Here is a 24,434-nt window from a genome sequence, read left to right as displayed (position 1 = left end):
TGGGAAACCAAGTATCACAGTTACTTCATGCTGTCTTATTCAAGATTCAATTTATTAACCTCAAGGAATGCCCTGAACATCAGCAGCACATAGTAGGTCTTGACAAAAACGTCAGTTAGCACCCTTCTCCAGAACAGGCTCACTAGACCCACTGTCCCTCAAAGGAGGCAGAAGTCACAAACAGACACAGGGAAGCATGCAGGAAGGGGATGCAGGGAAAGTGACTGTCACCATTGTCCCCAACCGGACTTATGGAGAAACAGTGCCTCCCTGGAGTGTGTGCATGAACAATTCTGTCTATGTTGCCATTGTTCTCTGGGCTCTATTCAAGTCAAGCAGTGAGATTATGTTTTCTTTAAACAGAGCCGATCCCATATCAGGCACATTTGTTCTTACCTCTCGCCTTCTGAGGCATCTGAATGTTCCTCCTCTGACAGGTTTATTTTACTGAGCTCCATTTATTTCTACCCGTTTCCCAGCTTTGCTTGATAGGCGAGATGCTGTGAGATTCCCTCCCACCCCCCTCAGAGCAGGCCGTCCCGTTCAATGGCCTTTGGTAATGTCCATTCCCTGGTGACAATAATAGCCAATGGGATTAATAACTGGCTGGGTCTGAATGATGAGGATATTAGACTATAGGTTCAGATGGCTGTTTCCATAGCAGCTCCAGCATGGAGAGATGCACAGCCATGTGAGGTAGCATGGATGGCCCAACCTTGCCAATGGCTGGAGCCTGATTTCAGCTCTCAACTCTGCCACTCTCTGCTCTGGTGGTCTGGTTAAGTTATTCTTTGTTAAACTTCAGCTCTTCGTGTTAGAGATGTGGAATTAATCGTACCCAATGCCAGGTTAATCAAAAGAACTGAGATTTGTGCTTGAGGGTCACTGCCCAACTACTTCTCCGGGTGTCCCCAAACCATTAGCCTTCCTCTTGAGGAAACCTTGCTCTATTTCAAGGCTTCTGACCTTGATATAGTTGACGTCTGAGGCTGAATCATGTTGTCCATTATGGGATGTTTAGAGAATTCCCATTCTTTACCTAGTAAATACCATTAGGATGTCAACCCCAATTGTCACAACCAAATATATCCAGGCAGTCTCAAATGTCCCCTAAGGGACAAAATAACCCTCTAGAAATAGCTTTTTAAAAGCTTCAGGACAGCACTGTTCAATAAAAATAAAATTTTCGGTGGATATAATTTCTAATTTTGAAGTCCCATTATGAAAATAAAAGAAACTTGAAATTAACTTGAATAATATAATTTATTTCATTAAGCATGCCCAAATACCATTTAATAAGTAATCAATATTTTACAAAACCATTAAATGGAAGATAGTTCACATTTTCACTTTTGTACTGTCTGATATCTGCTATTTTTTACACTTAGAGTGTGTCTCAGTTCAGATGCAATGCTTTTAAACAGTTAAAAGTGAAAGAAATATTAAAGTGATAAAAATTATGGGCGGAGGAGATAGCTTAGTCAATAAAGAGCCTGCCATTGGTGTCCCCGGGATGGAGATGAAAAGCTGGTGGGAGGAGCACACTCCTGTAATCCCAGCAGCAAAAGGTAGAGATGGCCACGTGCCTGAACCTCCAGGGCCAGCTAGACATGCCGAATCCAGGAACTTCAGGTTCAACAAGAGACCCCATCTCAAACAAATGAACTTAACCCCAATTGAGGAATACACCAGCATCAACCTCCTTATTCAACATTAAACAAACCCATATAACTGTATAGCTTCACATACACATATACACACAATGACACTACCAGGTCCCACATGCGCACACACACACACACACACACACACACACACACACACACACACACACACAGAGAGAGAGGGGGAGGGGGGAGATTATCTGTAACAAGTAAAAATTCTTTTAATTGCCTCTATTTTAACGTTTAAAATAATTGAAATAAAGTAATCTTAACATTCAGTTTCAAATATGGTGTGGTATTCACACACATGGCTTTGTGACTACCATTCGGACAGTGCAAATACAGAGGTGAAATGTCCCTTTATCATAGTGGCCCCTGCTTACAGAGCATAGGAGCAAATGAACAGAGTCTAATCTCGGCAATTTCTCACTCCCTTATGCCACACCCAGTGAAATGTTTCTCCATGTCCACTATCGAGGCAAATGCCTCCCTGACCAAGACTGGACATTTCTCTCTAGAAGGCTGATGGGAGGCTACAAAAGACAAGTAACGGCTCAGTTAACATTTCACCTGCATGACCTCGATGTAGTCCAGCCCTAGTCAGAAAGAGTGCTTCACCTCTCTGCCCTTCTCTATCTTAGCCAGGCCTCTCTGCCTCTAGACCTAATTGTACATGGACCATGTCCAGCCACAGGCCCGAGTGGATGGATTAAGGGTGATCCTTGATAACACTTTGCTCTGACTGTCTTGGCCATACTCAGTGCCCATTGTTAATTTTTCCACAAGAAGGACTTTAGCCCAAGCCTTCTTCTGAAACCCAGAAGGTATTCATTAAAACTGGGGACCTTGATAAAAGCACCCAAACTTTATGCAGTCCAGATTCCTCACTTACAAAGTCAAACAGCTGAGTTCTGGCCTGGCTAGAAAAACAGGTGAAATCCTAGCCAAAGTTCAAGGCTGAGAGGGTGCTGGTTAGACCTCCCGTAGCATTCAGTTCTTTTCTGTGTATCTCTTGAGAAAGCTATTCCTATTGTTCCTTAACTGGGGCCGTGCTATGGGACAAGATTCAGTTTCTAATAATGCTCATTGGGTACGCTCAGCAACAGCCGTCAGAAAGGTCTTTCCTGAGCATCCCGAGCCCAGGTACAGAGAGCTGTGGGCTTTGGAACAAGTCTATATGGGCAGAAAGAAGAAAATGAGACAGAGCAGCAACCTCCCAGAGTCACTGACTGGGCCCTGCAGCCTTGGAAACCCAGAAGGCATAACAGCTCACGCATTGTGGCTCTGGTGGCAGCAAACAGATGGTATGAGAGTAGGGGTCAGAAGCAGAACTGGGGGAAGTTGGAAGCTTAACACGAACGACTCTTAGTGATGTTGGGTGTGGAGAGGAAGGGCAGGCTCTGGGGCAATCTCAGCCCTGAAGACCAGCCACAGAGAAGTAGCAGTTCTAGGGGTGGGTGGTAGGTATCAAGGAAGTCTGATGGTGTGATAAGAAGAACAGTAAAATGAATAAAGGATGCCCCATGCTTCCGGCATATCATGGGAAAATGCTCAGTGTTTTACTTATTTAGCACATGTAAAATTCCCCCAATCTCTACTAAGTCAAGTGATTTTATAGATCAGAAATGTCAAGTGTAGGTGGCTGAAAAAAATCATAGTATTTGGAAAGTATGCCACCAGGATTCAAGCCCAGGCCTCTCTAGGCAGTCTCCATGTCTGTTTACCACACTGCCTGCCCTTGGCCAATCTTAGTGAGCACCGAGGATGTGCCAAGCACTTGGAGATACCACAGCAGAGTGGCATCGCACTGTCTCATGAAAAGCCACAGGATTTCAGAGTGGTTGCTCCATTTCTTTACCAGCAGAACAAATATATCAACGTTGACTAGCTATAAAGAGAACATGGGAGATGGTGACCATTACCTTAGGTGCATATTTGTGCTACTAAAACCTAAACCCATTTTATAGATGAAGAAACAGAGACCCAGAAAGAGCCAGGCCAAGAGCAAGTTATCCAGTGGCCAGGCAACAGCAATCATTTCTGTGAAAGGAAAGTGAAAAAGAGGAAGGTGGATAATGACCATCGAGGCCTTGGGCTGGAAGCCCCTGAAGAATCTATAAACCCAGGCACACAATGAAGCGGAGCTCTATCTTAAATGTTGGACCCAGTGGTTCAGCAAGCTCAGCTTCGGTGACAGCCCAGAGCAAGAGATGAGGACAAAGTGCTAAGGGGACATAATACTAAGATCCCATCAGTCTCACAGCCCTCCATTCAGTTGGGTTCTTAGTTGGCATCAGCATAGACCAGGACCATGCCTCTTTAAGGGCAGAGACCCCAGTAAGAGGTTAGGGATGGAGGAGGCACAGGACCTCCTTTAGCTCTGCTCTCAGGCCACAGATGAGACTGCAGGCTGATTCTATAGAGAGGGGTTACTCCACAACCTGAACCAGATCATGTCTGTATCTGTGGTCTATCCAAAGTATGGCAAGACACAAAGCTGTTGACCCATCATTCTGGCTGTCATCATCTGTTACCAACTTCTCAACCGAATCAGTAGACTTTGTCCATATGAGTCAATTCACAGTTTATATAGAGTTCCACCTAATAACACTCGAATGCTTATTCTCCCTTCAAAGTGGCCATTAGTTGGGGAACCTCTATGGCTGAGTTTTCATGGCATGATTTTCACTCCTGGGATATGTATTCCCTTTAGGCTTAGAGGAAGTTAAGTCTTGTCCTTAAACTGCCACCAAATTCAGATTCAGAGACCCAGTGTTATCCTTCTCCTCTCTCCTTCCCCATCTGTGATGGTTTGCATATGGTTGGCCCAGGGAGTGGCACTATTAGAAGGTGTGGCCTTGTTGGAGGAAGTGGGCTTAGAGACCCTCCTCCTAGCTGCCTGAGGATGTCAGTCTGTTCCTGGCTTCCTTTGGATGAAGATATAAAACTCTGAGCTCCTCCTGCACCACGCCTGCCTGGATGCTGCCATGCTCCCACCTTGATGATAATGGACTGAACCTCTGAACCTGTAAGCCAGGTCCAATTAAATGTCATCCTTTATAAAACTTACATTGGTCATGGTGTCTGTTCATAGCAATAAGACCCTAACTAAGACACCATCTTTGCTATCAAATCTGCCATCCCATCTGGTGGCTTTCCCTCTGCACTGCTCATTGCCTGAGACCTCTGAAGTCTTACCCAAGTGAGCGCTACAGCTTCCTAATTTGTATGGCTGTCTTCACATTCCTCCTCTTCCAGTAGGTCCTCCCCATCGATGCCCAAGTGATTCTTCAGATAGAAGTGATCCTTCACAAAGAAGTGATCCTCACATAGAAGAGTTTGGTCCTGATTAACATATGCCCAAAGCTTTCATTGCACTGCAGGATAGTCAGCCTGCTTCTGCCTTCTTCATCCCTCTAACTTTGCTCCGTTGCATTCTTTATCTCTTCCACACTGATCACATAAGTCCTTGCCTTTCTGACCTCTGGCCTTCCTTTGCTGGATGTCTCCCCTTCTGTGTTCTGGCTTCCTAACATGTAGGAGCTCTGAAAAAGCCTATTGTGTCAGGCTGAATCTACAGGCAATGGCCAGCTGCCTTTAGCCAGGAGTAAAGGATCCTCTTGAACTTGGCTCTCACCCATAGCATTCTCTTGTCTCGGTTCTGCTTGGATTTTGTCAACCTTTCCCCCTTCCCAGCAACTATACAGGTAGTTTTTCCCTTAGCCTTATGCATGCATAATCAGATGAAAGGATAAGAGGTTAATACTGTTAGGCCATGCACCACACACAGTGCACTGTGTCGGTCCTGCCTTTCCTTCTTCTCTATACAGTGGTGTCTTAGACATCTTACCTAACATGTCTTTTTCCAATTTTGTGAGGGCTGTTGTGATTGGGCACTGGTTTTCCAGCCTACTAGGAACTCTACATAGCCACTCCTACCAAGCCTCCCACATGTGCTGAGCCTGAGCCTACTAAACCTAATGTCTGCCCTGGCTGTGCATGGGGCTGGGACAGAAGAGTCAGATATGAAATCATGAGCGAGGCATGGCGTGTCAGCATGACCAGCGTCAGTCACTCTCACAACTCTAGGCCTGCTTCTACTCTCCTCAGCCCACCACCTTTAGTCAAAGAGCTGTATACACACTCATTCTTTGGGGAAGGGGATAGATCTATTTAAATCCAACACAAACTGATTCAGTGTTTCCATTATTTTTTTAAGCTGTGATGTGAAGGCTAGAAAAAAAGCAAACACATTCATGGTAGATTTGGCTGGAATCTCAACAATTGCTGCCCTGCCCCCTTGCTGGTTTATGACCCTCGCTTGGGTTAGTTGAGCTAATCTGAATTCCATGCTGCATGTTCTCTAGCTTCTCTCTGATCCTGCCCACACTTCCTCTAATCCCTGCTATAGATTTTTCCCTCCCTTCAGGGTACCTTCCCTCTTTTCCTGGCCCGCTGATACCCACTGCAAACTACGTGGTGCAGAGGCATGATTTGAACTGAGCTGCCCCAGCTGGGCCAATCTCTGTCTCCTTTCCCATGTCCCCTCTGAGTCAGGTACCACAATCATCCCTTGAGGGATCAATTTGTCTGGAGCTGTTTAGAAAAAAAAACTAAACTTGTTTTTGAATAAGAGCCTTGGGGAACCTCAGTCCCAAGTGCTCCCTACAATGTTAGTCAGGCAGAAAGCCAGGACTTGTCCTTCCCAAAGGCCTATGTTCATTTCAAACTATGTCTGAGCGAGAAACTCTCTCTTCTCTTCCAGCATGCTGTCAGTGGGCCATGACCTCAGGCATCGTTTACCCTTTACTTAGTGAATTTCTAAGATCCCCATCCTGTCTGTACCCCATTCCTGGGCTGCTTGTAGCATCGTGACTCAACTAAGTTGTATGTCAAATTTTGTCTCCCAAAAGATATGTTGAAGTGACAACCCCTAGTAACTGTGAATATAATTTATTCATAAAGTCCCCACAGATGTGATTAGTTAAAACAAAGTCAGAAAATGGGCCTTAAGCCAGTATGACAAAAGAGACAAGCATCATATGAACATACGCGCGCGTGCACACACACACACACACACACACACACACACACACACACACACACACACACACACACACACACGCAGGCAGAGGAGCAGTGTGACAAACACTGGCAGAGACTGGAATCATACATCTTTAAGGCATGGAATGCCAGAAATGAAGACTAGCAGGCGCTGAGGAGAGATGAGCTCTTCCTGTTTTCAGGGAAAGGTGGCCCTAGTGGCATATTCATTTTGGACTTTTAGTCTCTGAAAGTGTAAGAATCCACATCTGTCCAGTTTAAACCACTCAGACGGCAGTCGTTGTCAACAAGGCCGTGGGAGTTCAAACGTTTGCCAACACAATGAACTTGAGCTTGGGGGCAGTAGTCTGTGGACGAACCTCAAGTGCTATACCTTCCCAGGGGAGAGACCTCTGAGAGACCACAGTGTCAATATCTCAGACAGTCTCTGTGACCCCATCTCTCGTCTGGTGTGCCTTCATTTGTTATATTTTATATTTGTTCTAAACTAGTCTCCACATCATGGCCCTGACCTTTACCTTTCTGGTGTAGCTTCTGTCTTCCATGTGCTATTAGTCATAGAATTCTCTGTTGGCCCTCCCTACCTCAGTCTTTGCTTTGCAGTCAAGGCTTATGGCACTCTCTCCCCATGTCCTGAGATTAGAAACCCTGGGCACCATCCCTGGCTGGCTTTTGTATTCTGTCAGATATTGCTCCTGACAAGGGAGGGCTTCCCTTGTCGCACAGTTGCCCGTGCTCACCTACATGGCAAGACTTATACCCAGCTCACCGTGACCATGTGCTCATACCAGCTGCCTGGAAAAGTCCAAAGGGACTACTACTCCGCAGCGGGGCATACTAAGGAGTATGTGTTCTCTCCTACATTTGTTCTTCACTCTAAATTCTCACCTATGGCAGGCTCTGGGTGTTCCTTTTGGCAACCACTAAGTGGCTTTGACCACCCCCCGCCCCAGAGTTCCAGGCTTGAGGCACAGATCTCTGCGAGCAGGAGGCAGTTCTGTAGGTGTGGTGCTACCTCAGATTCTCCATCTTCATCATAGAGAGGGCCTTGTAGAACCAGAGGACACCAGTGTGAAGGTAGGCAAGAGGGGGATGGTGGCAGGAATGCCTGGCATGTGTGTCAGACCACTGACCTCATGTGGAAACCAAGTACGTAGTCCAGTTTTACACAATCAGAACTGTACATGCACTCTTCCTGGATATGTCTCTGTGTGAGTACCCTATATGCGAAACCTTTTCAGGTTGCAAGTTTCTTTTCTAGTAAGAAGCAAGCTCCATGATGGCAGGATTGTTTCTTCATTAACTCCCATGCTCAGCACCTCCCAGTAACTACTATTGTTGGTATAACTGCAGCATCTCCCAGGTTAGACCATATCCAGGGAACGTCCAGGATCCCTCCTCTGTGGCTTAGTGTTGAATTGGTGCTAATGAGTATAGTCGATTTGGATTCTCTGGTTCCATGGCCTTGGTCCAAATTTTGTTTCTGATCAAAGTCAAAGCCCAACTCTAGACATGGTTTGACCCCATTCCATGAATATAGACTACCAGAGCCTAAATCTAAACCAAAGGCTGGTACCTGATCCCTGCTTTGGATTTGGCCCCACCTCATTACATCCTGGTTTCTACCCTTGACTGTGGCTTGACCCTTATGAGCTCAGTTTACAAAGTGCATCCTCTTCCTGCTTTTGGAGATAACTTTTGTCCCCAGCATTTTAGCTTAGCTTCCAGTCTTATTCTGAAAGCATATCAAATCCTTTCTCTCAATTTGGTCATGGGCCCTGGCAGTGCACATAGGCTAGACCTCTCCAGTGTACAAAAGAGCAGTTGAAGTCATCAGAAGATAAAAAGGTATCTCCAGTCCTTGCTCTATCTACTGGGCGTATGTCAATCATGCCTGTGTATAGAGTTCATTGCATATAACTACTTTTGAGTAAGTCAGGTGCTAAATTTTAATAGATGAAAAGTATTTTGTGGTAAAGGCATTTTCTTGCATCCAGAAGGGCATTTCTATAAGGACCTCATTGCATTTTCTCATATAACCACTTACGACCAAGTTGGAATTTGACCTATACAGAATATTCATTATGCAAAAGCAAGTCCACCTAGAAACACAGAGTCAGGAGATCCATGGGATGAAGCAGAATCAGCACCAGGGGAATGATTTATTCAAGTGGCCAAAGGGCTTTCAAACAATCAATTAAAGTGATTCTCATCTCACTTGGTGCTAACCTCCATTTAAGACGGAAAATGAGGGCACCTCTGTCAGCAATATTTAGCAGATTTAGTTGTGTAGGCTATGATGAAGTCACTTCTAACCTCTTAGGACTGGCTAGGTAATGTTGAGGGAGTGTGGGATATTAGAAATGTGTGTCTTCTTTACACTTAACTCAAGACTTATTAAATTATTTTCGACAGCAACAGGAGAGCTATCTATGAAAAGCCCATGTCTCTGTTCTGTCTTCCAGCTACTTGACATTGACTCCAAGTTAAGTCTTGGCTAAATGCAATTACTATTCTATGATGAATCGAGGCAATTTATTTATGACTTGCAAAACAACCTAGATGATGTCACTTGAAAGAATAATGGAACAATTCTTAAGTACTCCATTATCAACCTGATCCACATAGTGAGGTTATGTTCTGTGATGTGGGGGGTAAGAAGTCAGCACTTAAAAATTTAGACAACCTCAAAGAATGGGTGTTGGAAACACCACAGAAAGTGCTCACCTAAACTTGAACAAAACACGCCTCTCCGTGGAATTAATATGAGGTTCTTTGGTTGCTAAATATCAAGAAAGGTCTTGGCAAGAAAGCCCAGAGATTAATAATCAAACTAAACTCAGAGTATTAGGGACTTTGAAATGGTGGTTGATGTACAAGGAAAGTGAAAAGAATAAAAGAAGTTAAGTTGAAAAGGTCAAGTTTAAATATCACTTGAGCAAAGCCTGTATAATTTAGCTCATATAACAAGATTCACATGACATGTTCATCAATCCCTTAGATATTAGAATAAGGTATGCTGGCCGGAGGGCACAAAGAGAGGAGCTTCCAGCCGAGGCAGGTATGAAATGGAATGGCTTGGTAGAGCAGGTGGCAGACCTAGCGGGGACAGATATAAATACCGATGGCAGGTATCTCTATAAAGATGGTTTTATCCAGCTGATTGAAATAGGATTCTTGATCTCCTTAATGGAGTCTGCTTCTATCTTCTAGGTGTCTGAGGGAAAATAACCAGTCTTGCGCTGAACAACCCCACCCCCACCCCCCACGCCCCACCCCCCGCCATTTAGGCAAGAATCAGCAGAATAGGGCAGCAGTTTAATGAGAAGGAATCTGGCATCGGCCTTGCAGGTTTTGTGGGTGCTGCGGACTGCAGCTCTTACCAATTTCCTTTGAGCGTCACCATCTTGGAGAAGACTATGGTAGCACGACCTGCCCTGTAGTCTTTCAGTAAGAATTAAAAGGGGGAACTACAGGTAACAGGCAGAAATCGTGGTGGTGGCTTAAGCTCTGTCCTACAGTCTATAGATAATTGTATTAGTGTTTTACATTGTCCTTAAATGCTGCGCCTGTCGACTCTTACGTTGCCATCTTCTGGGAAGCCCCAGCTTAACATGTCGCTGCCATAGAAGCCAACCACGACTTCTCCACTGCGGCCCTGACTTTGCTGAAATCAAAATATGAGATGAGAATTCTCCAGATATACATTTTTATATATGAAAGCCGCAAAGAGTAGAGTCTGGGATCGTGTGCTCATGAAAGCCCATGTTGGCCCTTTGCTCATCTGATCTATGCTTGTCCCTCTATGTCACCATGTTCTGCTCAGACACACAGATAATCCCTGCATGCTTCCTTACCTGGACCACCATGCCAGTGACTTTTGGGTTTATCCAATAGTAGACCTGAGTTAGAGTTGGAAAAGCAAAAAGCAGGGGTGAGGAAGCCCCCTCAATTAGCTTCAGCCCCTCCTTTGTCCCTGTTTGTGTCTGCCCCAGGGCTCTAACTCCCCAAAGGTCTCCTGCTGTTCTAAGTCTTGCAACATAAACTTGCCCTGGCTTATCTCCTTTGTATCTCTCCGATGTCTGGTGGTTAGTGTGCTGACAGTCCTCCTCTTGACTCACCAGGGTCTTCTGACCCTGAGGACATTTGCTCCCTTTAAAAGGCCTGGAGTTGTTTCCCTTTTCCTGGTTGGCTGCTGACTGATGTTGCTAGACCCAGTACTGGTTTCTAATTATCAATCCTCCCCTTTGTGAGTAGTAAGATTTGGGGAACCTAATTTAATCATCTAGTCTATATTTTTTTTCCTGTATCAACATCACACTCACTAGTGAAAAATATCTGAAATACACATCTTTTTCATTAAAAAAAAAAAAGTCAGCAATAGCATTTGTTTCTCCCCAGGCCTCTCGCTCCCCTCCTGTTCACTACAATTTCTACCCTCAAAGGCTGCCAAAGTAGTTCATGATTACAATTACAAATACTTTGAATGCTTTGGGATGCAATTTGTAAAGTCTAGAGGCTTGAATCTAATGAAGTAGCCAGATGCTCCCCTACAAAGTTGTTTCTTATCTTGGACTTCAATTCCATCTTAAAATACCCTATCGTTTCGAGAATTCGCTTCCAGCCAACTCAAGCAAATATACAGCGCATACCTGACTTTAGCAGAGCCGGGAAGTTACCCAGCTTCCTTATCCGTTCCCTGTTGTCTCCACTTGGCAAAACATCCATAATCAGAGATGCCTGCTATGCTTAAAACCTTCCTTGGCACAGAGGTAAAGGCTCAGAGTCAGGGTTTCAAAGGTTTTCACTGCTGGGTGCCAGATATACACAAAGCCAAAGTAAAGACAGAGAAACTCTTCAACAAAAGAAGTCATTAAGTAGACAGGGGTAAACTGTCAGCACAGTAAGATTTGCCTGAGATAAGCCACACTGGGGATAATATGCCCTTGGATAGCTGAGAGGCCACTGTGTGTTTTAAAGAGCGCAGCTTTTAGGAACTGCATCCCCAAGAGCCAGCCTCCTTTCTTTAACGTCAGCCATGATCACCAGCATGGGTTATGCATCCACTGGGATTTACTTGGGTTTTATCAATTGCAATTAGACGTTCTTCATCTGTGACTTCTATTTTCGCTGCATATCCTTACAGGGAAAATTCTCTGAAGTACAGCTAGGAAATTGGGCCTGACGCCAGCACGAGTGCTTTGAGAGTGAATCATTAATCCCTTGTTGCCAAATTATGTTATTGCTGCTATTAAGTCATCCAGATGTGCGCCTGATAAGGGCCCTCCCTGTCTGAGCAGAGTCAAGTGCACCTCTCCAGGGATGGGGACTCTGCTTGGCTTGATTCTAAGGACTTGGATAAAGCCAGGGAGCTGACTCCAAGGAGTTGTGACCCCAGTTCTGAAACGAGTCCTCAAATTGTAGCATCAGAACACCAAATGTGTGCGGTCCCTTAGAGTTTGTCAAGCAATTTCACCTCCATGACTACACCTGATCCTGTGAAAATCTTTGTGACTTTGGCCTTTTTTTTTTTTCTCAATTTTTACAAATGAGGATATTATATCACATTGTGTTTCATTGATTTGGCTAAGGTCACCCAACTAGTTAGCAGTGGCATATAAATAGAAAGCCAAGGATTTCTGTTTGAGGCCCACTGCTTTGAGCAAGTGTCATAAACCCAGAGCATTTTGACATCAAATGAAGCACAAAGGTCATGTAGTCCCCTCTACTTAATGAAGTGCACATGGTATCCCTGAAAAGCACTTTCCACTGCTGGCGATGTGCTTTCTGCCTCTGGCAGTAACCTGAGAAGAGGCAGGATAGGGAAGGGGATAGAGTGTGTGGAAGTCCCAAAACTAAAAGAGGGACATATATCACCGATAGTATGGACACCACTGAAGTTAGAGGACACCCAAGCTAAGATGGGGAAGACACGTGAAAGTGAGGAGGGTGGTCAGGATCTAAGGAGCATGCTGGGTTTAACAGCATGCTGGGCTTTGTTAAACAGCTAGACTTTGAGAAAATCACAACTGGTAGGACCCAGTAAACAAGGAAAGGTTACGTCTTCAGTGGCACTTGGGAATGATAACTATTTTCATAATGTCACTGCTTCATGATGGAGCACCACCCACATTTGGTATGGAATCCCTGGCTAACATCCTGATGAGAGAAACAGAGTGTTAGTCTCCAGTGGATAGTTCTTGTGGCTCCCTAATCTACTTAGTCACCTCATGCTTTTGACCTATTGAATTAAAGAGACCCAGCAGGGGTTCTATCTTTTACAATGGCCCATTAGTGACCAGACAGCAAGAACTGGATCTCATCAGAATAGAATCTCTAGACAGAAGAGTTCTTATTCAGACTAACACACTCTCGAGGTCGGTGTTATGTGGATTTTGCCTTGCACTTAAAGCACAGAGGGATTCTGTTAAAACGGAGCTGCTGTTTCCACAGGCCTGGGGTAGAGTCTGTGAGTCTGAAATTTTAATAAGCTCCCAGGTGATGCTGGTATCCTGATTGTTGGATCACTTTCTAAGTATCAAGTCTCTTGGTATATCTTCTCCCTAGAGATCTCATGTAGTTGAATGTACAGCTAGACAAAACCCATCAGAGTTCAGAAGAGTACAGAGTAGCATAGACCAGCTCCTCCCTTGCCAACAAAGGTCATAGAAATCCTGGGGGAAGATGAGAATGAGACAGTTGCTTGGTAACTTTGTGAGAGGGAGACAAACATGGCCCCTGGACTCACATAGGGAGGTCAAATTCAGGGTGGTGAGTAGCTTCCAAGAAGCTAAGCACTGTACCTGAGGTTTCTGTAAATAGCAAGAAATCGGACAGTCATCAGGTGTGGACTGGGGACTAAAGGTAGGAGGGGCTAAGACTCTAAGTCATCAGAGATTTGAGGAATGAGTAGAAGGGAGAGGCAAGTGACTGCTGCTTTGAGAAAACTAATGTAGCCTTTGGAAGTACTCAGGGCACAGAGAGAGCAGATGGCTAGGAGACAAGGTCAGTCCTGTAGCCTCATGTTGGAGACAGATGAATTAGTAAGCTGAGTTCACAAGATTGTTTATGATGACCACACCACACAGGGGACTCCAGGGAAACCTTAAAGCTTATCTAATTGGGTAAATTGCCACCTGGTGCCTTGTCGCCAATTCTAATTTACTTAGATTGTGCTCCTGTTGGGTCCTGTGGAAGACAAGGGGGAAGAGGATGCACCCAAATCCTTCAAATTCCTCCCAGTACCAGACTAAAAAGGCAGAAGTCGTCACAGTCAGAGACTGGGTCTATTAGGAACTGAAATTGATGCTTAGCAATTCTCTGAAGGATTTCCAGCTCCACCTCTTTGAATGCTTCCTTTGGATACCCTCATAACTCTGATCTCAACTCTCATCCTGATCATCTATGGTGCCAGCCCTGACCACCTAACTCTGACCTAACAGAAGCGTCATTGGCACTCCCATGTCCCTATCCTTCTGTTCTTCCTCTTATCTTTGGTCCAGAGTCATTCTCTGCCTATATCTATCACCTCTGAATACCCTCCCTTTATAAATAAGAGATCAAGTTCCTAGTTACTACTGCAAATTCTCTTAGAACATGCTTAAGAGAAAGATGAGTTTTCTGCATGTTCATGCTGTATCGGAAGCCTGAATGGACCAGGCAAACGTAGTTGCTCCTGATAACCCCACCATGCTTTCATGCTCTAAGGCCTTTTAGTTAAACTCACTGAACTTTTCTAGTACCAGACTCTCACTTTGCACACAACTACCTGGGATCTGGATGCTCTGCTATGGTCCTCAAGCATGTACCATGGTCATGGTCACTGCCGAAGAGGCTTCCATGATGACATCTTGGTCTTTGAGCAGAGATGTCCTAGTCCTTAAACTGACACCTTCACTTACCTTGGAGCATGGTTCTTGATCCTTCACTGGAAACAGTGGTTGGCACAGCTGATTATTTCCTGCTTCTGGAAATCCCATCTTCTATTGGATCTAGGATACTATGGTCAGCCATGGTTTCCAGCCCTTTCTGTTTGCTCATGTTTTGTGTACAATTTTGTCTGCCTCTACCTACTCCCTGGACTCTACTGATCTTCAAATCTCTCTTCAAGGCCTGCTTCTCTTTTTACTTGTTTTTCCCTTCCTGGGTTATCTCAGGCTACCATCTGTGGCTATGTACGAATTGATCCTCTTACCTACAGCTCAGACTCTCCCTCTGGAGCTCCAGACTCCCACCTCTAGCTACCCACCTTCAATTTCAACGGACTCCAAACTCAAGCATAGTTTTCTTTTTGTACAGTTTCTAGAACCCATAAGTTCCACTCTCATCTCCCACATGATACAAACCAAGGCCCTGTGCCTACTCTTGTTAATTTTTTCTCCTTTATTCCCCTTGCTCTAGCTATTGCCAATTTTCCTAATATTTATTTTGGTAATTATCCCTTTTATTACATCGAGAGAATGCCACTGCTGTTCCTTGAGTCTCTGTGACTATCATCTTCCACCTGGATGCCTACAGTAATCTCCAAGCTCATTTCTCCAAGCCACTTTGGCTCCCCATTGGAGCTGAGCTGAGATGCTAGAACATGAATGTGATCACATTGTTACCTCATGAACAGGGTTTATAAATGCCCTGCTGTGTTTTTGGGGCTACAGAACAAAATTCCTAGTCTACATTGTCATGTATGAACTGGCTTCTGCTCTCCTCGCTAGCCTCTTTCTTTTCTCTTTCTTCTCATCTAACCTCTTAAGTGCTACATTTCTACCTAAACCAGGCCCCTTGCCAGTCACACAGCCTGACCCAGGATGTCAGCTTTACTACCTCTTTATGCTTCAGTCGTCTAGCTACAGCCTTGAAGTACATCCTGTTGGCCGTTTCCTCCCACGAGTGACATACTTCCCTGTTCTGTTCATTCCAAGGTGTCAAGTGCCTCTCTGTCCAAACCCTTAACATGTTTAAAGCTTGTCATCACTAATTTCTTGTCTTATTATGTCCTCATAGTTAGAAATGCCAGTGGTTGCAAGCATCCTGGAGACAGGGACTGTGTCTCTTTTGCTCACTATGAAGTCTCCAGATGCTTGCCATTAGTGCATGTTTGCGAATACTTACCTAAGGAATGGAGTTTGAATCTTGTTAGACTAAGTGGTGATGGGGATCTTATACAGAACAGGCTCTCAAGGGATCTCTGCCTTGAGCTCCTATCCTCTAGAACAGGACCTTAAAACCAGGTACTAAGTAAAGTTTAACTACACCGATCACTCAATGATCTAGACCAACCTTTCCTCTAAATTTGAAGACTCTCAGTATTGGGGAGCTTTGAATTTGAGGTGTTCTCTTTCCTTTGGGCTCAATACATTATAGTCTAGCTTTTTATTAGAAATCATATCTTAAGTCTCATACACGGGGGCTACATAGGAGCCACTCAGAATTACCCACACTCTATAATGTCAGACCATCCTGGCTATAGATGTGTTGGCAATTCTAATGAACCAGGAAATCACTGGGCTGCAGAATGTCAGAACCTTGTCAGGCATCCCTGGGGTTAGATGAGTTTGTCTTATCTTTATCTGGTAGAAGAAATGAATAAAATATGTCACCTTTAGCTACTTCTAGGAGAAGGATTTTTGACCCTACAGAGACTTTAGTTTGGCCCCAGCACTTGTACACACACAGGAGCTAAAGATGCAGGACTGAAGGAATAAATAGCTTTGGCCTGAACATTTCTATGCCATACACAGTCATCACAGTGACTGTGAAAGTAGTCCTTTGCTACACACTGGCATTGCAGCAATGAAAAGGCCACCACACCTACTCTCGAAGGCCTCCCATTCCCAGCAAAGACACTCAGCTAAGAAAACCAACTTGCCAGAGTTAACTAAAGTTTGAGGAAAGTGCCTGGAGAGAATTTGCACTCTACACTCAGAAGCAAAACATAGACGAGTATCAATGAGCTGCAGGCCTGCTTTTAAACAGCGGTGAGTTTGAGGAATCAGATTTGAAATGTGAAAAAGGCAACATTTCAACTCAATGCTCAGCTGAGCTCTCTGAATACATGACTAAAAGCAAGAGAAAACTCAATTCGGTTCCATGAGGACAAATGTGTGTGGGCAGAGACATTATCCCTTTAGCCAAACACCAAACAACCACAAACATTTAGCGAGCCCCTATTACGAGTCAGGATCTGTGCTAACACAAGGAACAAAGATAAATGAGGTATAATTCTACCCCTGAGGAACTTGCAGGCCAGTGGGAAAGACAGATGTAAAAACAGGCAACTAATAATATCAGTGCATTGTGCTAAGAGATATTGTGAGGTGTGTGCAAAGTGTTATAAAGTGTTATCAGAATTCAGAGGAGAGAGAAACTCTGCCAGAGGCACAGGAGGCCACAGAAGGTATATTGGCTGATGAAGGATGAACTGGTGCTGATGCTGCAGAAAAGTAGAGATGAGTTTGGGAAAAGGTGCTTCTGACTTCAAGCTGCCTCACAAAAATGTGATTCTAATGGGGAAATAAAGACAGCAGGAGAAAATTGCCCTAGGATGCTGGTAACCCATGGACCACTCTCCCGAATGTCTGAAACAGGAAATTGCCTTCCATCCTTAGTAAACACAGGAAGAGCTGGGCTCAGCCTTTCTTTGCTTGCTTAAGTACTTTTGCTGTGGAGAAACAATTGGGGTTTTTTCCTTCGTTTTTTTGGTTTTGTTTTTGTTTTTGTGTTGTTTTTGTTCTTTTGTTTTTAAGAGAGAGGGGTTGAGGAACTAGAGATTTTAAGAGCCGAATTCAAGGTTTCTGACCACTAAGGCCTATTGGGTAGTCACCAAACCTGGGGGATCTGGTTCCTAACATCATCACCCATGAGACTTCTGCAAGTCCTTTGGTTTTCCTCTCAATGTCTGCCTTTGGAACTGTTTGTGAAGATTTGGCAAGTTAGAGACCTGAATTATCCATACAGAGTTTGCAGATACAAAAATGGTCATTTCCCACTTTCCAGTACCAAAGATTGAGTCAACAAGATAGCATTACATAATTGGTATTACATAATTGCCAAAATTGGAATTCATGTTTTCTGAACCCAAGCCAATTCACTATAGTCCACCATTGTCTTTTCTACTGTTTGCTAAAAGAATAAAACAAAAAGATCCCTTAGAACACAGTGGTTTTAATTGTATTATCTTAGCACAAAACTATTATTTTCATTACATGATCTGAAACATGAATCCAAGAAAGGAAATGGTGGACTAAGGTTTGAGCTCTCGTGGCATAACAGCACAATGGGTAAAAATCCTCTGCTCCCACAAGGCAGGTATGTGACCTGGGAAACTCTAATTGCTTAGCACATCAGTTTCATCATCTCTAAGAGGACGTCATAGTAACCCCAACCTTTTAAGGAATTAATTTGCAATAGGGATTAAATAGAGCAATATATCCGAAGCTCTCAGCACAGTGCCTGGCACACGGCTAGCTTTAGTATATAGACACTGTTGTCACTGTCACTGTTGCCTGGTCGTGTGTGAGCCTTTTCAACATCTTCCTCCTTCCCTTTTCCCCTCAAGGTGCTTCCACCCAGAATTCTAACACTGTGGAGCCCGAGAAGCAGGTCGACAACACGGTGAAGATGGCGGGTGTGATTGCTGGCCTCCTCATGTTCATCATAATTCTACTGGGGGTGATGCTGACCATCAAAAGGAGGTGAGTCTCAACACTGCCGAGCAGGTCCTGCTGACCCCAGATGACCCCAGCACCACCATGGGGCCAGGCTGTTGCTCTGTCAATTACTGCCCAGTAGAGCTTTCCTGATAGAACACTTGAGCTCCTTGTACTAGCCTTTGAGAGCGATGTGTTGCCTCTTTGGCAAGGGGCTTTTTGAGACCAGCTTCTAAGATGGTCGGTGATTCTTATGGCTCCCTTGTTGTGCCGCTGAGTCTGGTTATGATGAAGTAAGTCTTCTCAGAATTAACTACTCTGTGTGATGGGTGATGCCCTCAAAATGGTTGGGGAACTCCAGGAATATAGATGAACACAGGAAAGTAATGCTCTACCTTTCTTACCTGCATTTCCCGTCATCCTCCAGTTGAGAGCAGCCCCCCATGCTGCCCTTAACTCCTGCAAAGGAGTGAGACTCCAGACACCTTCCTACTTAAGAATTCTTCATAATCCACGTCTCACCAAACTGTCTTAATTACCTTTCTCTGTGCATCTATGGGCAACTAATACCGTTTTTATTATGGTGTGTGTGTGTGTGTGTGTGTGTGTGTGTGTGTGTGTGTGTGTGTGTAATCACATTGCTAATGAGAGCATGGGTACCAATACTTCCCTTATTGCCAAGATTCAAACTCGCACACTCATCTTCTACTTCAGATGCAGTCACAGGTTTGAAGACAACACACAGGGATTGAAGAGTGAGATGACCTAGCATTATCATCAGGAATCATTAAAAGTTCCTCAAAACTGGCTCTCCTGGGCATCATCTCTCTAGCCTTTACCTGTAACTGTATTGGCACATTTAGTTCTCATATCTCTGTCTCCTTAGTTTCTCTCTCTGGCTCCCATCATAGCCTCCATCTTTCCATTTTCCAGCCAAAGCTAAGAAGTCATTGTCCATGTTACAGTAACATCTGTTCGAGCCCCATCTTTCTACAACAAAAACAGTAATTTAGTCTCTAAAGTACACCCAAGGTGGAGCTCTGGATTCGGTTAGCTATGGAGTTGATGACCACACCGTTGAGCGGGACCAGGGAATTTCTACCATCTTCAAATTGCCAGACACCTTTGAAACTTGTTCTGAATGGGAACAAAGTGTCCCCAAAGACAATTCCAGAGTCCACTCAAGAAGTCACAGGAGTGCCAATGAAAAAAATTTGAAAACCAATATCTTTATTCACAGACCCTGATGATGCAACAATGCCGGTGCTATCTATCACTGTGCAGGCAGGCAGCGTTTTCTCAGCCATGTAGCAATGACTATGTCTTTCTTTGTCACTCTCATGATTAGGTTTTGATTCAGCCAGTCTTCTTTCTGACCAGGATATCTTCTTGCTAGGACTTGGCCTTTTGTTTATATGATTTGTCTAAAACCATTATTCATCTGGCTTAAGAGTTAGGATTTTCAACCAGCTATTGATTTCCTCAGTGGTAAAAAAACTAGAGTGGAGGGGAGAGGATAAAGAGACTTCAGGGGGCTCAGCTGATTGTCATCTGATCATCTTTGATAAAAGGTGGCCATGATCTATGTCCCAGCCACTAATCAATCAGCTGCTGTTATTTGAGGCAGAGCATGCACTTTGAGTTCTCTGGGAGTGGTAAGCATATTGTGTATATAAGATCACTAAAAGATTCCTTAGCCTTGCTGGTGTATTAGAAGGAGAGGTGAATCTGGGATTGTCTACATGGAAAAAGTGGCCAATTTAATGGAACTGAATATCTTTGATAGACCTGAAATTTTCTGATTCTTTGTCTCTGATTTGTAAGTCAGATATGTACTTCCAATTCTGCTCTTTCCAAAGCCTGGCTTAACCTACGTCACCATCCACTGTGAGCTTGTGAAGAAAAAAAAAAAACACTTCACTTCCTTCTCAGCAGCTATTTCTGAAATGTGTGACTTTTTCTGGGAGGGAGGAAAGGAATGGCTTTCTGTTTCTAGGGTGGGAGCACATACAAAGCGAGTCTTCCGTGTAGATTTAACCTCTTCCGGGTATCTTTATCACCCCACATGTCTATAAAACTGTCAGACACAACCAACAGGTATCACATGATCACCATTTCACGCCCCTTCCTGAGCAAATTTCAGACCCTGTAGCAGTGCGCAGCTTGGGGATGCTAATCTGTACTTACATATGTTACATATATGGGCATGTTTCTGCTGGTGGATATGAATACTTTACAGATGGTTTGGTGTGTGGTGGGGGTTAAAGAAGAACAGAGGAGAAATAGAGGCAAAGGGAGAGAAAGGAAGGGGGAAAAGATAAGGCAGGGAAGGGAAAGAAAGAAGTTAAGCATGGGTCTGCTTCTTTCTACTAACCTACAGTGTTTCCCCATGACTAGAGATGACTGAGGAAGGCCCCAGTGAACTCAGTCCTTCTGTGGGATTCTGCTGACACCAGCACAGTGTATCAGTATGGGGACATTAGTTAATTTAGTCCACTACTAACCTGCTGCTAGCCAAAATGCTACCCATAGCACACTGAAAGGGGGAAGTTTTAAGCAACAGGAACCCTGGAATAATAAACAAGTAAATCCACCTCAGGATCCTTTCAGAGTTCCAATATCACCCACAGTTTCTCGGCCCAGGGGTTCTCAGAGGGTAACTACCTGCTATATGCCCTTCACTGGCTTAACCTTGCCAAAGACATTCCCTCATCAGCCATAGTCATAGATGCCATGACTATCCGGTTTTTGCTTTGATTTGTTTTGTTTTGTTTTGTTTCGTTTTGTTTTGTTTTGTTTTATTTTGTGTTCCCTATGTCTCTAAGTCCTGAATTGAATCTATCACAAGTCTTTCAAGGCTATAGCCACAGCTGTGTTTCCATAAACACAGATGTCCCCAGATTCTCCCTTTCAGGAGTTCACCCCCATTGATGGTAACGCTCACTTTTGCCACTCTCCGGTCTGTCTTCTTGCTAGGAAGTTCGTCTGTAACAGAACTAGAAAGCAGCCAGAGAATGTATTTAAAGTGCAAAGGATATAAAGAAAGATGTAATTAAGAAATTAATTTATATTTGGATTACTTAAGAAAGGAGAAGGGAAACAAAATAGAAGGGAAAAAGTCAATAAAACTTGACAAATGCTTTATGTTCTTACCTTGGTCTTGTTTTATACTGGAGAGAGGATTCTTTAGAGATAAAAGTCAAATACTGTTGTCAATAGGAGGTTTAAATAAGATCTTTTATGGTTTCCAAAAGGCTCAAGTTAAAAGTTTCAAATTATTTTTGAATCACTCTTGACGGATCTTATTTGATTGTGGAGCATGATAATGATATGCTAATATAATAATAAGCATATATAATCTGGGCATTATGAAAAGAGGACCCTAAGCCCTTCTGACACAATTGATATCCAATGTGTTTTTGGCTATGCTCACTGAAAAATATCCATCCTTTATTCTATCACTAGTGAATTATCCTCTTTTGCTTCTAGATTTACCAGTTCTATCTAGACTGCAGACTGTTCCAGAACAGCTGGTCTAAGACACACACCATGCCATTACATAGTAACGCAACCCTCTTTCCCCCACCCCTGCCCCGAGCTCCTGATGATGAGAAGCCTTCATTGCTAACACATCTGTGAAGTCCAGAGTTCATCTTACCCTTTACTTTCTTAATTGAGAATCATTAGACTGTCTTCTACAGTCTAAGAGAAACAGGCAAGCAAGGGGTTATAAAACTGCCTAGGTTGTTCCTTACCTAATACCATAGAGTACTAGATAAGCTTGATACAAATTAAGGTAGAAAACTCAAGTCTTGGTGCCTTACCCAATATAGTTTGATGGTTGAAGCTGTCATTAGCCATTTCTACATAAGAACCTCTAAAATTAGTGTTGGTTGGGGCATCATCTCTCATGCATATGCCCACACATTTCATGAAGTTCAGAGTCAAGCTGCTTTGGATTCACTTCCTGGAACTTGATTGTGGAGTCTGTTGTAGTTTTCTTTCTATTGCTGTGATTAAAACAAAACAAACCAAAACAGAACAGAACAAAATAAAACACAGTCTAACCAAAGCGACATAGGAAAAGAAGGTTTATATCAATCTACAGGTGACAGTCTAGCGTAGAGGGGGCAGCCAGGGCAGAAACTCAAGGAGAATCTTGAAAGCATGCTTACTTACAACAAAAACACAAAAACAAAAACAAAAATAAGCAAACAAAACAGTAAGACAAAACTAACCCAAAAGCTCGCTAAGGAAAAAAAAAAACAAAAACAAAAACAAAAACACAAACATGGAGTTTATTTTATGTTGTGTCCAAGTCTTACAGGTACTATTCAGACTTTGTTCTATACACCTATGTAAGGAATTAGAACGCCTTCTACTGACAGGAATGCTCACCTCACACTGTATCAAGTTTATTCCAAAACTATCATCAATGTGCTAACAGCAATGCTGCGAATGACATTCACACACTGACCTAATTTCTTCATTTTCCACTTAAACTGCCGAGTGTTGGGATTTTCATTGTCACCCTTCTATAATGATCTTGTTGCGTAGGACTGATGGGGCTTCTATTCTGCTCGTTTTGTTCTTAAAAATGGAAAGAGCTGCTCAAAGGGGTTATATGAGTTGGCCAAGGTGCTGGGATACATTTAGAAATAAATCCAGACTGTGATTCCAGAGCCCAAGATGCTAATTTTCACCAGACCTGAAAGACCAGTAGAAAGCAAGGAAATCATAGCTCAGGTTAGCTCAGGTTCTAACACCACTTTCCCTCTCTTAATTTTGCTCTGCTCAGGCTTTGGATATAATATTCTTCAGATGACATATTTCTTGGCCTACAAGAGTCTTGTCACTGTCAAATGTTGACCCCCCAAGTTCTTCCAAATATGACTACCAAGTATGATGGCCTAGCGGTGTTTTCCCACATCCCAGTCCCATCAGGATAGCCCAGTGACAGCCCATTGCATGCAGCCCTGTCCCCATGCTACCTGCGCAAGTCTTCTTCTGTGTATTTATCAATCTTGTGCTGATCATTTTGCTGGGCTGAAGAAGGAAGAAGTCCATGGGGGTAAGTGGTGTCTGCTTCGGGCCTGTCTCACTAAACTTGCACTGCATCATTAATGCTCTTGGATGGCCATTAGGTATTTCAGAGTCAAAGAAGAAGTCACTATCAACAAGATCCCAGTCTTAAGTCTCCAGCTCATTGAAAGGCATTGCTTTCTATCCTATTCACCTAACACATGGGGTTTTGTCACCAAGAACTATTCTAAGCCTGCATCTTTGTATTTCAATGGTCATGTACTCTCATTGTCCTTATCTCTTCCAGAGTCTTATCCCTGGCTTCTCTCACTCTGACGGCTTCAACCCATCCCTCCATGGGTACCCAGCATAGTGTTTTGAATTTTAGCTGGTGCTCTCTGTTGTCTAAAGCATCAATGGCTCATGGGGTGGGTGTGAGGGAAATGCTCAGGAAAATCCTCTGGAAAACTGTTTCATGTAGTTCTACACCCCTGTCCACTGGCGATTCTTCAGGTCCCCCAGTATCACCATGACTCTTATACTTGTATTTGTGAACTGCCTGGTTCAAGACTTATGTTTCTCGTGTGACCAGACAGTACCTCTAGAGAGGGCAGATTCTGAAGTCATTTTCTCCAGTAAACCTTTTCTGGCCTCCAATCTAGACATAGTCTCATCACAATCCGGATGTCTACTGAGAAGGTCCACCTAATGCTTGGATTCACCCTGGTCTCTGTCTCCTCTACCAATTTACCAGCTGTCTATCCTGATTCTCCCTTATCTCAAGCATGTCTTGCAAATACTGGGGATTTCATACAAAAAAAATTGAGTGGATTATCTCAGGATAATTAAAGCAGATGAGGGCCAGTACTATCTTTTTTTCCCCCGGAGCTGAGGACTGAACCCAGGGCCTTGCGCTTGCTAGGCAAGCGCTCTACCACTGAGCTAAATCCCCAACCCCCAGTACTATCTCTTAATGAGTAGATAGTCATTCAGAATATAGATTCAAAGGTAAGCATCCAGCATCAGTGGTGTGCCAAGT

The 24,434-nt window shown here is 43.8% G+C and overlaps 1 protein-coding gene across 1 annotated transcript in view; it reads left to right on the top strand.

Moving 5' to 3' along the window:
- Ptprt (protein tyrosine phosphatase receptor type T) overlaps positions 1–24,434 on the top strand; it is a 1,079,747-nt gene that overhangs the window by 899,793 nt on the left and 155,520 nt on the right. Inside the window, exon 15 of the mRNA XM_032904674.1 lies at positions 18,283–18,418. Coding sequence (XP_032760565.1) covers positions 18,283–18,418 — 136 coding nt within the window. The remainder of the gene's footprint in view (positions 1–18,282; positions 18,419–24,434) is intronic.

This window comes from Rattus rattus, chromosome 5 (assembly GCF_011064425.1).
Source record: "Rattus rattus isolate New Zealand chromosome 5, Rrattus_CSIRO_v1, whole genome shotgun sequence".
Lineage (NCBI taxonomy): Eukaryota > Metazoa > Chordata > Mammalia > Rodentia > Muridae > Rattus > Rattus rattus.
Note: the sequence above shows the minus strand (reverse complement) of the source record. Positions and strands in the feature narration are given on the sequence as shown.